General features: G+C 40.8%; 1 protein-coding gene across 1 annotated transcript in view; it reads left to right on the top strand.

Annotated features, from left to right (window-relative positions):
• LOC118501896 (cadherin-related family member 3-like) overlaps window positions 1-13335 on the top strand; it is a 112266-nt gene that overhangs the window by 91587 nt on the left and 7344 nt on the right. The window contains exon 13 of the mRNA XM_036031658.1: window positions 9577-9748. Within this exon, the coding sequence (XP_035887551.1) occupies window positions 9577-9748 (172 nt within the window). The remainder of the gene's footprint in view (window positions 1-9576; window positions 9749-13335) is intronic.

Raw genomic sequence — 13335 nt, 5'->3', positions numbered from 1 at the left:
ATAGGGTTAAAGAATTTTAAGATTCCCCACCTGGCCTATGATTCATTATGCAATTCCTTTTACTGCACAGAGCCCCCTGCCTTGCCGCTTATAGGGTGATTAAGATTCCTGAGTGTGTCATTGTGAGGAAAACATCAGGTCCATTCACACCAGCAGTTAGAGTGAATTTCACAGGGACTGAACTATAGTCATGTTGACAAGATTTTATATCTTGGTTGCTGCAAGAAAATACCTGTGAGAATGATCTCCATAGTAAGGTATCTGTGGCAGTTTTCTCATAAGCATTTATGATCTCCCAAAATAGTATAGGATAATAGTACTTACAATTATTATTAACTTACTACAAATTAGAAGAGAGGGAAAACAAATTAAAAAAGCAACCTTTTGTGACACTGTTCTTATAAAAATAATTTATATTTTGGCTAAAGACAGAGAAGAAACATATTTATTCCTCCTTTTTTAAAAAATATATTTTATTGGGGCATCTGGCTAAGATGGAGATGTAGTTGGATATACTTTGCCTCCTCACACAACCAAAAGAAAGACAACAATAAACTAAAAAACAAAAAACAACCACAACTGCCAGAAAATTGAACTGGATTGAAGTCTGACAACCAAGGAGTTAAAGAAGAAATATTCACCCAGACTGGTAGGAGGGGTTGAGATGGGCAGCCAGGGTGGAGAGAACATATTGCAAGGTGGCAGCTGGCAGACTGGGGCAGGGAAGGCAATGGCTGGGGGACCCTGTGAGGAACCACACTCATATGCAGATAAACCAGGAGGAACAACTGGGGAGCAAGACAGACTGTACAAACCAGGGTTCTAGGACCTCAAACCTCCGACTATAAAAACTTGTGGGAATTGTAGTGGCAGGAGAAACTCACAACCTCATAGGAGAATCTATTGGAGAGAACCACAGGGTCCTAGAATGTACAGAAACCCATTCACCTGGGAATAAGCACCAGAAGGTTCCAATTTGCTTGTGGGAAGCAGGGGAAGTGACTGAAAGCCAGCCCAGAACTGAACAAGCAGCATTCTTCGTTCTTAGACCTCTCCAACACATACAGTGCCACAATGCAGCAATGTGGGTTGCCCCACTGTGGAAAATACCTAAGGTTATGCCCCTTACTATGTAATAGGCTCACCAAGACAAAAAAAATATAGTCTAAATGAAAGAACAGATCAAAGCTCCAAATATAGAACTAAGCAATGAAGAGATAGCCAACCTATCAGATGCAGAGGTCAAAACAGTGATAATCAGGATGCTCACAGAAATTATTAAGTATGGTGGCAAAATAGAGGAAGAAGTGAAGGCTATGCAAAGTGAAATAAAGCTACATATACAGGGAACCAACAGTGAAGGGAAGGAAACCAGGACTCAGACTTACAATCTGGAACAGAAGGAAGAAGTAAACATTCAGCCCGAACAGAATGAAGAAACAGGAATTCAAAAAAATGAGGAGAGGCTTAGGAATCTCTGGGACAACTTTAAACAGTCCAACATCTGAATCATAGAAGTGCCAGAAAGAGAAGGCAAAGAGCAAGAAATGGAAAACTTATTTGAAAACATAATGAAGGAGAACTTTCCCAATCTGGCAAAAGAAATAGACTTCCAGGAAGTCTAGGAAGCTCAGAGAGTCCCAAAGAAGTTGGACCCAAGGAAGCACACAGCAAGGCACATCACAATTACATTAGCCAAGATTAAAGAGAAAGAGAGATTCTTAAAAGCAGCAAGAGAAAAGGAGAGAGTTACCTCCAAAGGAGTTCCCACAAGACTATCAGCTGATTTCTCAAAAGAAACCTTGCAGGTAAGAAGAGGCTGGAAAGAAGTATTCCAAGTCATGAAACGTAAGGACCTACATCCAAGAATACTCTATCCAGCAAAGCTATCACTTAGAATGGAAGGGCAGATAAAGTGCTTCCCAGATGAGGTCAAGTCAAATGAGTTCATCATCACCAAGGCCTTATTATGTGAAATGTTAAAGGGACTCATCTAAGAAATTGAAGAAGATAAAAATTATGAACAATAAAATGACAACAAACTCACAACTATCAACAACCAAGCCTAAAAAACAAAACAAAACAAAAACAAACTAAGCAAACAACTAGAACAGGAACAGAACCACAGAAATGGAGACCACATGGAGGGTTATCAGTGGGGAGGGGGAGGAGGGAGAATGGGACAAAAGATACAGGGAATAAGAAGCATAAATAGTAGGCAGAAAAGAGACAGGGGGAGGTTAAGAATAGTGTAAAATATAGGAAAGCTGAAGAACTTATATGTATGACCCATGGACATGAACTGAGGGTGCAGGGAGTGCTGGTGGGAGGGGAGGTGCAGGGCAGAGGGGAATAAAGGGGAGAAAAAAATTGGACAACAGTAATTGTTTAATCAATAAAATATATCAAAAACTGAATTTTATAAATTATGCTATTAGAGCTGTTCCAATTTTTTCCCTTTTTCCCCCCCTGCACTCAGCATCCCGACTTGCTCAGGCAATCCCCACACCATTGTTCATGTCCATGGGTTATGCATTTAAGTTCCTTGGCTACTCCATTTCCTATACTGTACTTTGCATCCCCATGGCTGTTCTGTAACTATCTGTTTGTACTTCTTAATCGCCTCACCTCTTCCCCCACCACCCAACAACTCCCTCCCATCTGGCAACCATCAAAATGCTCTCTGTATTCTGTCTCTGTTCCTCTTGCTTGCTTAGTTTGTTTTATAGGTTCATTTGTTCATAAGTATGTGGGGTTTTTTTTGCCATTTTATTGTTCATAGTTTTGATCTTTTCTTAACTAAGTCCTTTAAACATTTCATAAATAACGTTTTGGTGATGATGGACTCCTTTAGATTTTTCTTGTCTGGGAAGCTCTTTGTCTGCCATTTGATTCTAAATGATCACTTTGCTGGGTAAAGAAATCTTCACTCTAGGTCCCTGCTTTTCATGATTTTGAATATTCCCTGCCAATCCCTTCTAGCCTGCAAAGTTTTTTTTTGAGAAAATAGTTGACAGTCTCATGAGAACTCCCTATAGGTAACTAACTTCTTTTCTCTTGCAGCTTTTAAGATTCTCTTTGACTTTTGGCATTTTAATTATCATGTGTCTTGGAGTGAGCCCTTTGCATCATCTTGTTTGGGACTCTCTGTTCTTCCTGGACTTGCACGTTTTCACCATGTCAGAAAAGTTTTCTTTTATTATATTTTCAAATAGGTTTCCAATTTCTTGCTCTCTCTCTTCTCCATCTGGCACCCCTATGATATAATTTTGGAATGCTCAAAGTTGTCCCAGAAGCTCCTTACACTACCTTTCTGTTTTTGGATTCTTTTTTCTTATTGTTTTTCTGATTAATTGTTTTTTATGTTCCTTATGTTCCAAATCATTGATTTGATTCCCAGCTTCGTCTACCCTACTCTTGTTTCCCTGTAAATTGTTCTTTATTTCAATTATGTATCCTTTGTTTCTGACTGGATCTTTTTTTATGCTGCTGAGGTCCTCATTAAGTTCCTTGAACATCCTTATAACCAGTGTTTTGAACTCTGCACCTGATAGATTGCTCATCTCCATTTCATTTAGCTATTTTTCTGGAGTTTTGATCTGTCCTTTCATTTGGGCCATGCTCCTTTATCACTCACCACATCAGACTTCCTATATTTGTTGCTATGTATTAAGTAGAGGTGCTATGACTCCCTGTCTTGATAATGTGGCCTAATGTAGTAGATATCCTGTGAAGTCCAGTGGCATAGATTTCCCTATTACTCATACTGGGTACTCGAGATGTGCCCTTTCTGTGGGCTAAGTACATCCTCCTCTTGTAGTTGAGCCTTTATTGCTGTTGGCAGGTTAATGTGAGGGATTTATCCAGGCTAGTGAGCTGCAAGAACTGGCTGTGACCACCTACCACTGAACTCCACCCTCCATGGAGGAACAGCTGTGCAGGGGCAGGATGGTGGTGCTCTGACATGGTCCCTAGCTGTTCACTAGGTGCTCAGTGCTGCAGGCCAAGGTTAGCTTCCACCTACGTTCTGCTTGTGGCCATCCTTCATGACCTATAAAGCAATCTGAGATGGCTTCTATTTGTGCTGGGCTTGTAGGTTCCCAGGTGAAGCCACTTCCCTTCCTGGGAGTTCCCAGGAAGCTGGGACTCCTTGCTTTTGAGATATCCCTCCTGAATTTGTGAAACTGGGCTGAAGCTGTGAAATTGGGCTGGCTGCTGCTAGTGCCAGGCCTGGGACCACTTACCAAGTTGTATGCAGTCTGGGGGCTCACAAAGGCTGACTGTTGCTTGTCTGAGAGGATTCAGGAAGTTTTATGAAGCATGAGCCAAGATCAGCCATTCATATGGAAAAGCCACTGTTAACAACTCAGGTAGGCCCATAAATTGGTTGCTACAGAGACTCAGGGGATCTCCAGGGCAGGGAAAACTGTGTTAGCCAGGTTGATAGGGTCTCAGAGATGGCACCCATCTGCCAGCTCTGTGGCTCTTTTGGGGTAGGGTTCAGAAAAGGGATTATGGCCTCTGCCCACCATTCTGTCTGGGAGAAAGCTGTCCTCCAGCACTCACCTTGATGCGAGACACTTCAGTTTTTCCTTGTATGCCACTGGTGCCTTTCAAGCTCCTACCCCAGTGTTGGAGCTATGAGGGACTGAGTCTGAATAAGTCCATGTGTGGGTTCTTTAAGAGGCACTGCTTGGGACTGTAGAAATTTCTTCCACCTATTCAATTCCTGCTGGTTTTTGCAGCCAGAAATTATAGGAACTTATCTTCCTGGCACTGGAACCCTTGGCTGGGAGGCCTGGTGTGGGGCTGGGACTCCTTGCTTTTGAGATATCCCTCCTGAATTTGTATCTACCACACATGGATGTGAGACCTGCCCACTCTGCATCTTCATTCCTCCTACTAGTCTGGGAGAATGTGATTTCTTTAATTGTAGTTCTTGGACTTTCATTCAATTTCTGATGTTTCTGAATGATGTTTCTTCCATAATTTAGTTGTAATTTTGATGTGGTTGTGCAAGGAGGCAAGCTGTGTTTTCTTATGCTGCCACCTTGACTAGAAGTCCCCTTCTTTTCTCTTAATTATGTTTTCTGAAAAATCGAGGTACAATTGACATATAACATTATATTAATTTCAGTTGTACAATATAATGATTTGACACTTGTATAAATTTGAAATGGTTACCACAATAAGTTAGGTTAACATCTCTCACCTTACATAGTTACAAAATTTCCTTCTTTCTTTTAACAAATATTTATTGAATGTTTACTCTGTGTACAACATCCTGGGTTATAAGAAAGTGTGACACCATATATGTCTTTAAGGAGTTAAAACATTTTAACATAGAGAATTTAAACAGTATGTAGAAAGTAAATTGATGATATAGATGAGTGTGACTTTTAAGTTCTGAGAAGGGAGATAGGACTTTAGACTCCAAAGTTTAGAAATCCATCATCATCTTTGTTGTCACTGTCACCATCAATATCATCTACCCTTTACTGAGAATCCAAAAAAGCCAATTAGTATGTCTAATTTAGTCTTCAATCTCATCCCATGAGGTAGGTATTGCTACTTCTTTTTACAGATGGAAAATTTTTCACTTTCAAGGCTAAGAAATTAAGTAACTTATCCAAGTTTACTTAGCTCCAATGAAGTATGGTAGAAGGATTAACTCTGGGTCCTAAATCACTATCATATACACTAAACTATCTCTCCAATCCACCAACAAAGTCAAATAAAATGTCTCTACATTCAAAATATATCCTCAATTCTTCCATTCTCACCCATCCACAGCTAGCACCCTGGTTGTGCCACCATCATGCAGTACCTGGGCTTGGGAAGCAGCCTCCTAATTAGAATCTCCATGTCCACATGTGACCTTTGCAATCTACTCTTCACACAGTAGCCAGAGTGAACCTTTAAAAAGACATTACCCTCTTCCTCAAATCTCTCCAGTGATTTCCCATCACACTTAACATAAGCTCCAATGTCATTTCTAAGGTCTTTTCAGCCTCAGCTGCCTCCTTGCCTTCAGCTTCTAACTCTTTCCCCCTTATTTCAGTATAGCCACATGAACTTCTTGCTGTTGTTTCAACATACCAAGAGTGCCTGCACCTCAGAGCCTTTGTCCCAGGCTGTGATGTTTGCCATCCAGATAGCCACATGACTAGTCTCACTTTAATCACATTTCTACACAAAGGAAACCTGCCCACAAGGTCTTTTTCTGTTGTGTGTGATGGTGAAATTTTAAAAAAAGATTTTATTTATTTATTCTTAGAGAGGGGAAGGAAGGGAAAGAAACATCAATGTGCAAGAAAAACATTGATTGGTTGCCTCTCACATGACCTCAACTGGGGATCTGGCCTGCAACTCAGGCATGTCTCCTGACCAGGGATCAAACTGAAAACCTTTGTTTTGTAGTCCAGCACTCAATCCACTGAGCAACACCAGCCAGAGCTGATGGAATTTTGAAGCAACCCATGTGGTAATCATTAGGATAATGAATTAGTAAAATAAGGTAGATGCATATGATGGGATAATAAGAATCAAGAAGAATTAGAAAACTAGTTCTTCAAACAGCAACATGGAAAAAACAACAAAAAAATATGGTGCTTTGTGAGAAAAGTAGTAAATAGTACAATATCACTGATGCAAATTAAAACTACATGACCAAATACTACATATTCTGTGAGGATATATACTTGCTGAAGGGCATATACCAAATATAGTGGAGGAGGAAGGAAATAGGGGAGTGCGTCAAAAAAGAAATGCCTTCTCTGAACACTGTATTAAAACATTTCCATTGCTATTCTCTATCTCCTTAACCGACAGAGTGTGAATTTCCATATGGCATTGCCTAATATATTTATTTGTTAATTTGTTTATTGCTTTGCCTCCTTTTTAAGAATGTAAATTGTAGTAGGGCAGGCTGTTTGGCTTACCAGAGAACCTTTTATGTCTAGGTCACTGTTTAGCACATAGTGTAAGTGTTAAATAAATATACACAAATGGATGAATTTATGCCCCAACCATTGTAAGAAGGGAAAAATTGAGATCTCTTTTTTACAGATGAGAAAAACAAGGTTAAATCATTTGTATCAAATAAAGGATCTGGCAAGGTGAAGGGCCAAAGTTTTTTTTTTTCATTGATCCATTTTTTTTATTGTTCAAGTGTGGTTGTTTCCATTTTCCTCCTACCACTCCCCCCACTCCCCCCAAACCAGCCATCCCCACTTCCCACCCTTGGTCCTACCCCTCTTTGGTTTTGTCCATGTGACTTGTATACATGTTCCTGAAAACCCTTCCCTCTTTTTCCCCCATTACCCACTCCGACCTCACCTCTGGTTACTGTCAATTTTAATAAATGTTTCTGATTTCAATCCCTGTACTGTTTTCACTTATCACAGCAGTCTCCCTAAAATCATATGAAAACACCTCACATATTGAATAGAACAAATAGAAATATTCAATATATAGAAATAGCATTGAAGAATGGATTATTCCTCAAGAATTTGCTGTGTTGTTAAAACATTATGAAAGACATTTTTAAAAGGTAATACTTGCAAATATCAGTACACCAGGGATTCTTCTGCAAATGTTGTTGAGAAAGTTGTTACTCATTTAACAGGTGGGCAGATAACTTTTATAAGCTGACCGTCATTCAGTTACTGACATTTAAAAATTCTCAGTTGGCTCTGGCTAGTGTGGCTGAGTGGATTGAGTGCTAGTCTGGGAACCAAAGGGTTGCAGTTTTGATTACCAGTCATGGCACATGCCTGGGTTGTGTGCCAGATGCCCAGTAGGGGGCGTGTGAGAGGCAACCATACATTGATGTTTCTCTTCCTCTCTTTCTCCTTCCCTTCCCCTCTCTCTAAAAATAAATTCTTTTTAAAAAATCCTTGATATTTTAATCTTTTTCAATATAAATCATAGTTGAGAGAAGGTTGATAACAACCTCTGATTAAGTATCTGATGAGCATTCTTGGAAGTAATCATTTTGTTACCAAAAAATATATTGTGATTGATTGAAAAATGTTTTGTGCAGGGGAGGCCCCTAAATTTTGAAAAAAGAAGGAAACTTGGGCCACATTTGCCATTAAGCATAGATATTTAAATTAAAAGAATTCTCACCCAAGGATAAGTTTATTAATTTTAGAGAGTATGAGAGAGAGGGAGAGAAAGAGATAGAGATAAAGACAGAGATAGAGAGAGAGAGAAAAACATGGATGTGAGAGAGAAACATCAATAGGCACCTCCCATACTGTGTTCTGACTAGGGACTTGATGCATGCTCACCGGCCTGCAGTGATTGCGAAATGCTATGGATGGCTCGTTGAAACACGAGAAAAACATACACAGAGACAACCAGGTCCTGTGGGGAAGTAGGGATGGAATGGTCACTCTCTCTAGTGGGGAGTGCCCCGTTTCCATTCCCAAGCAGATTTTTATTAAGAATACAGACTTAGTTTGTGGATTCACAGTCTGGCAGAGAGGATCAAAAGAAGTAGGTGACTTTCAAAGATGCTGACAGAACCCCTGCTGTGATTCTGGGCAAAGTTTGGAGTTTTAACATTTGAAAGGACTAACAGGGCTCAAAGGACTAGTTTTGGTTTCCTGTCTATGCCTTTAAATTCTAATCTAATCATCCTCCAGCAAACAGACCTCACAGGATCTTGCATATTCTATGTCCCAGGCCTGATTACCCTGGGGTCCGCCATCTCTAGTCTGGGCTGCATTGCCCCTGTTATTTCTGCAGGCCTGAGTCAAGAGAGGAGACAAAGGCACCCAGGAGACTTGGAATTCTCACATCTAAGAACAAGGACTCAGGCTTTGACAAAGCCGAGGGGGCAGGGGTTGATGTCCATCACCCCTTCATTTACACAGCCCCGAGTCTCTTCCCAGAGGCCTCCTTGTGATCATGCCTATCCTAGATGATTCCCTCCATGGGAAATCTTACCTGTCATTGGCTAACTGATCAAGCATAGGAGGTTAGGCACAGAACAGGCAGCATTCATGCCAGGGAAATAAATTTTGTCTCCTTAGTGGCTCCTGGTCTGGAGGTCTCTCAGCCTAAGTCACAGGGGGTTACAGCTTCCCAAGACCAGGCAGGGCGGTCCCCAACAGGGACTGAACCCGCAACATTTTGTTGTATGGGATGATACTCCAACCAACTGACCCACCTGGCCAGGGCAAGCACAAATATTTAAAAATTTCAAGGTGTTACAATTTTTAGAAGCATCATTCTTCAGCTTTTCTTTTGTCATCATTTCTGTAATTTGTGAGTTTTCTTCCAATATGTTCTTCTAAATGAGCCCAAAGCCCCCCCTAATGACCACACAGGGTCATTATTGCTTCTGCATCAAATGACACATTGACCCAGGAGTAATAAGCCAACTTATTGGCTTATTATTGACAGCTACAACACAAAACTGCAGGAATTTCTTCAAACTCAAAATTCCAGACTTTTAATTTAATAATTCTAGATGACCTATTTCTACCTAGATGCTTATTTCTAATTTTCTGTGTAAATAATCACAATAAATGGATGTGATATTTCTTCCTCCTTCATTATTGACAGGTCACTGTTGACATCAAAGATGAGAATGATGAAGCACCTGTTTGTATACCCCCTCTATATAAGGCAATCATTTTGGACAATGTTGTTGCTGGGACAAATGTCAACGGCTTCAAACTAAATTGCCATGACAGAGATTCACAAGATTTTGAAATGCATTTTGAGATAGTTTCTGGTGAATAATTTTATTATTTCTTTTAATCATGATCATGTGTTAAATTGACATTAGTTATATCCTCTTCGAAGTGATATAAGCTTAGCAATAACTATGTTTATGAAAATTAAGCTATTCCATATCTATGGCATTAAGATTCCTCAAGGAACTGTTTTCACTTCCACATACCAGTCTAATTCCTCTTGTGGAACTATCAGTAATTTCAGTGATACTTGACAATGAAGAGACTTTTGACCAGCAAGGGAGACAATGAAGGTTAAGTTACAATGAGTTAAGTCTGCTGTCCTTGGTACTGACTGAAAAAAGCTGCCACCTTTCATATGATAGTAATACAGGTCCTTTATCATAGATGTTTTCAACTGTATTATTGTTAGATTCACAAAGATACATGTCAACTTTGCTCATTATCTTCTGACATATGAAAGAAAATTATTGGAGACCAAATTTGTTCTAAAAGATGTATATACAGCAGTGTACAAGACAGATATAGATCTTACATTCATGAACTAATTGTTCATTAAACTAGTACTAACATCAGCAATTATTAAATTACAAAGTATTAAAAGTTATATTAAGGGAAATTACTGGGTATTATGAGATAGTATAACAAGGAGAAGTATAGCTAAGGTATGGATTTCAGACCTGCTGTCATGTATCTGAAAGAATGGGAGCATGGCTTTTGCCAGGACTGCCGCTCTGGCAAAGAGCAGCTCTTGGTAGCCTCTCTCACCTCTTCCGGATCTTAGATTTCCTGGTTATCCGTTGAGAAGGAGAACATGAGAGGAGGCCTGGGCTCTTGCAGAACTGTGTCTTACTCCTTTTTTTTTTTAAGATTTTATTTATTTGAGGGAAGATGGTGGCTTTACTCTAGGCAGTGTTTTTCTTGGCTTCTGTGAAGAGGGGGGAACTCGCGGATCGGTGGAGAAACAGAGCAAGTGGGCGAAACAGAGCAAGTGGGCTAGGTTACCGAATCACTTTTGAAAGCAGGACATCAAAAATTATTGCACTCACTGGAAAACCAGACGGTAAGGAGATGGCTACAGGACAAAAGGGGCCCAGGGATCAGTGCGGGGTCTAGGGGTGTGCAGATCCCAGGCCCGCCCGGTATTCCGGGCTCTGCCCCAGGGCTCCCGGGAGAGGGAAATCGCTGCTCTCTCCCCCGAATATGGGGGATGAGCAACTCCAGGGGAGAACGTGTTGCTGAAAGGAACAGATTGGCCAGTTGGACTGGGAAAAAATCACCCAGGGACTATGAACACCCGCCCAGAGACCTGGGAGGAGTGAGGGACTCTAGCTGACAGGACCAGGGGCAGCCTGGAAGGGCGCCTGCACCCCTAGCCCAGTGGAAGTGCAGATCAGTGGAGAGTACAGAGCTGGGCCCCGCTCTGCTCGCACCCCATAGGGAGGCCTGAATTGCGTGCTGCGATCCCAGGAGGGACATGGTGCTTGGCGCGTTCCTACAGTGGTGGCTCAGAGATTTCCAGCCAGCCCGACTGGGGGAGCTGGGAAAGGCGCCAACACCTGGTTAGAGTACGGTTCAGTGGGGAACACAGAGCTGGAAACGGCTTGGCTCATGCACCGTCAGGATGACTGACTCTCACACGCTTTGATCCCGGAAGGGTTGCGGCAAGGCGCTTAGGGTGATCCTAGACCCCGAATCTCAAAAGTTTGGGGGAGGGGCGTGCCCTTTTACGATCCCCAGGGAGGGTGGAGTGAATCCCAAAACATCGCGGGTGCCTCCTGAGATCATAGAGCTGGAAACCTGCAGGACCCCGGAGTCTGGAGGAATGTGGAAGTGAGATCCAAACAGCCAGTGTGTTCGGGAGCGCCCAAGCTACCTGACAGACTTACTGAGATCTGGCTGGGAGAGAGAGAAGCATTTCAAAGGTCCCTTGGCCAGCTGAAGCCAGCAAGATCAGTAAAACTGGTCTGGCCAGTTAGAAACCAACAAGACATTTTTGGTTGTTTTTGTTTGTTTGTTTGTTTGTTTTCTGTTTTGTTTGGTTTTGTTTGGTTTCTCTGGCTGTTGTTGGTTGATTGATTTTATCTTGTGTTTTATGTGACATTTTATTTTTCAATTCTTATTATTTTTATCTCGCAATCCCTTATGTTTCTCTTCCATTCATCCTAATATTATTCTTTCCACTCCAAATTTATCTCTCCTGCACTACATCTTCTGCTTTTCTTTCCTTTTTTTTTTAATCTTGCAAGTTACTGTAATTTGTATTATCTTTTTCTCACTCTTCCAACATTTTTTATTTTAATAATATTTTGGTATTCTTTTTCTTTCTGTATAATCTTCTTTGCTTGGCTGGTTATACTGTCATTTGATAGGTTCCCCCTGGTATCTCAGTCACAGTGTGTTGATAAGTTACTATCCTTCATCTGTGTTCCATTAATACACCTCTCAAGGTTCTATACTCTTTATTCTTGTTATCTAGACCTCATCAATTCTGCAACAAGACTGTCACTTTACTATTACTGCTATTAAGACCTAGTCTATATAATTGTAAATGCTTCTCAATACCCCTACCTGATCTCAGCCCACTTTGCAATTTTCTGAACTATACTATTGTGGGGGATGTCTCTACTCTTTTACACACTACTCCTATATACTAATCTTTAGTCCAACCCTACCTTAGAATCTGATCTCCCACAGCCTCACAGCTTGCTAGATCCAACTAACAATCCTCTCATCCCCAATAAGAGTCTTACCTTCTTTCCATCCTTTCTAAAACATGGATAGTGGGGTGGAGGTTCATGGTGAACACTATAGGGAGCCAAAGGATAACCCTTCTCTTCTCTACTGGCTGCTAAAGTAAATATCATAGTATACTGTCTTGCTGTTTTAAACCATTTTGCCTTACTCCTCCAGCTGATCACAAAAAAGAGTAGGGGGAAGCTGTGAGCACCAGGATACATGAAGGAGATTGCACCACTGAATCTCACAAATATTCTACCATAGAAGTTCACACCATAATAAAAAGGAATTAGAACAGATCAAATTAACAAACAAGAAGAAAAAAGAAGAAACCCATGAACAAAGAGAAAACAAAGAAACAATCCCCACTTGAAAGGAAAGGAGGAAGCCTCAGGAAAAATGCTAAATGAAATACAGGCAACTCAACTATCAAATAGTGAGTTCAAAACAATGATTATCAGGAAGTTCAATGAACTCACAATGAGCGATCTGAAACTAAAGGGAAGCTACAACAATCTCACTGCAAACTATATAAACATGAAAAAGGAAATAGAAACTCTCAACAAGGGCCAAGAGGAAATGAAGAATGCCATTTCTGAACTGAAGAACACAGTAGAAGGAATGAAAACCAGGATTGATGAAGCAGAAGATTGGATTAGTGAGCTGGAGGACAAAGTAGAAAACAGCATCCAGAAAGAGCAAGAAAAGGAAAAGAGGCTCAGAAAGAATGAAGAGGGATTAAGAGAAAAGCAAGACAATATGAAACGTAATAATATCCATATAATAGGGATACCAGAAGGAGAAGAAAAGCAAGGGATAGAAAACCTAGTTGAACAAGTAATGAAGGAGAACGTCCCTAATTTGATGAGAGAAAAAGTCACACAAA

Source organism: Phyllostomus discolor, chromosome 7 (genome assembly GCF_004126475.2).
Source record: "Phyllostomus discolor isolate MPI-MPIP mPhyDis1 chromosome 7, mPhyDis1.pri.v3, whole genome shotgun sequence".
Classification (NCBI taxonomy): Eukaryota; Metazoa; Chordata; class Mammalia; order Chiroptera; family Phyllostomidae; genus Phyllostomus; species Phyllostomus discolor.
This window is presented reverse-complemented; position numbering and strand designations above follow the sequence as displayed.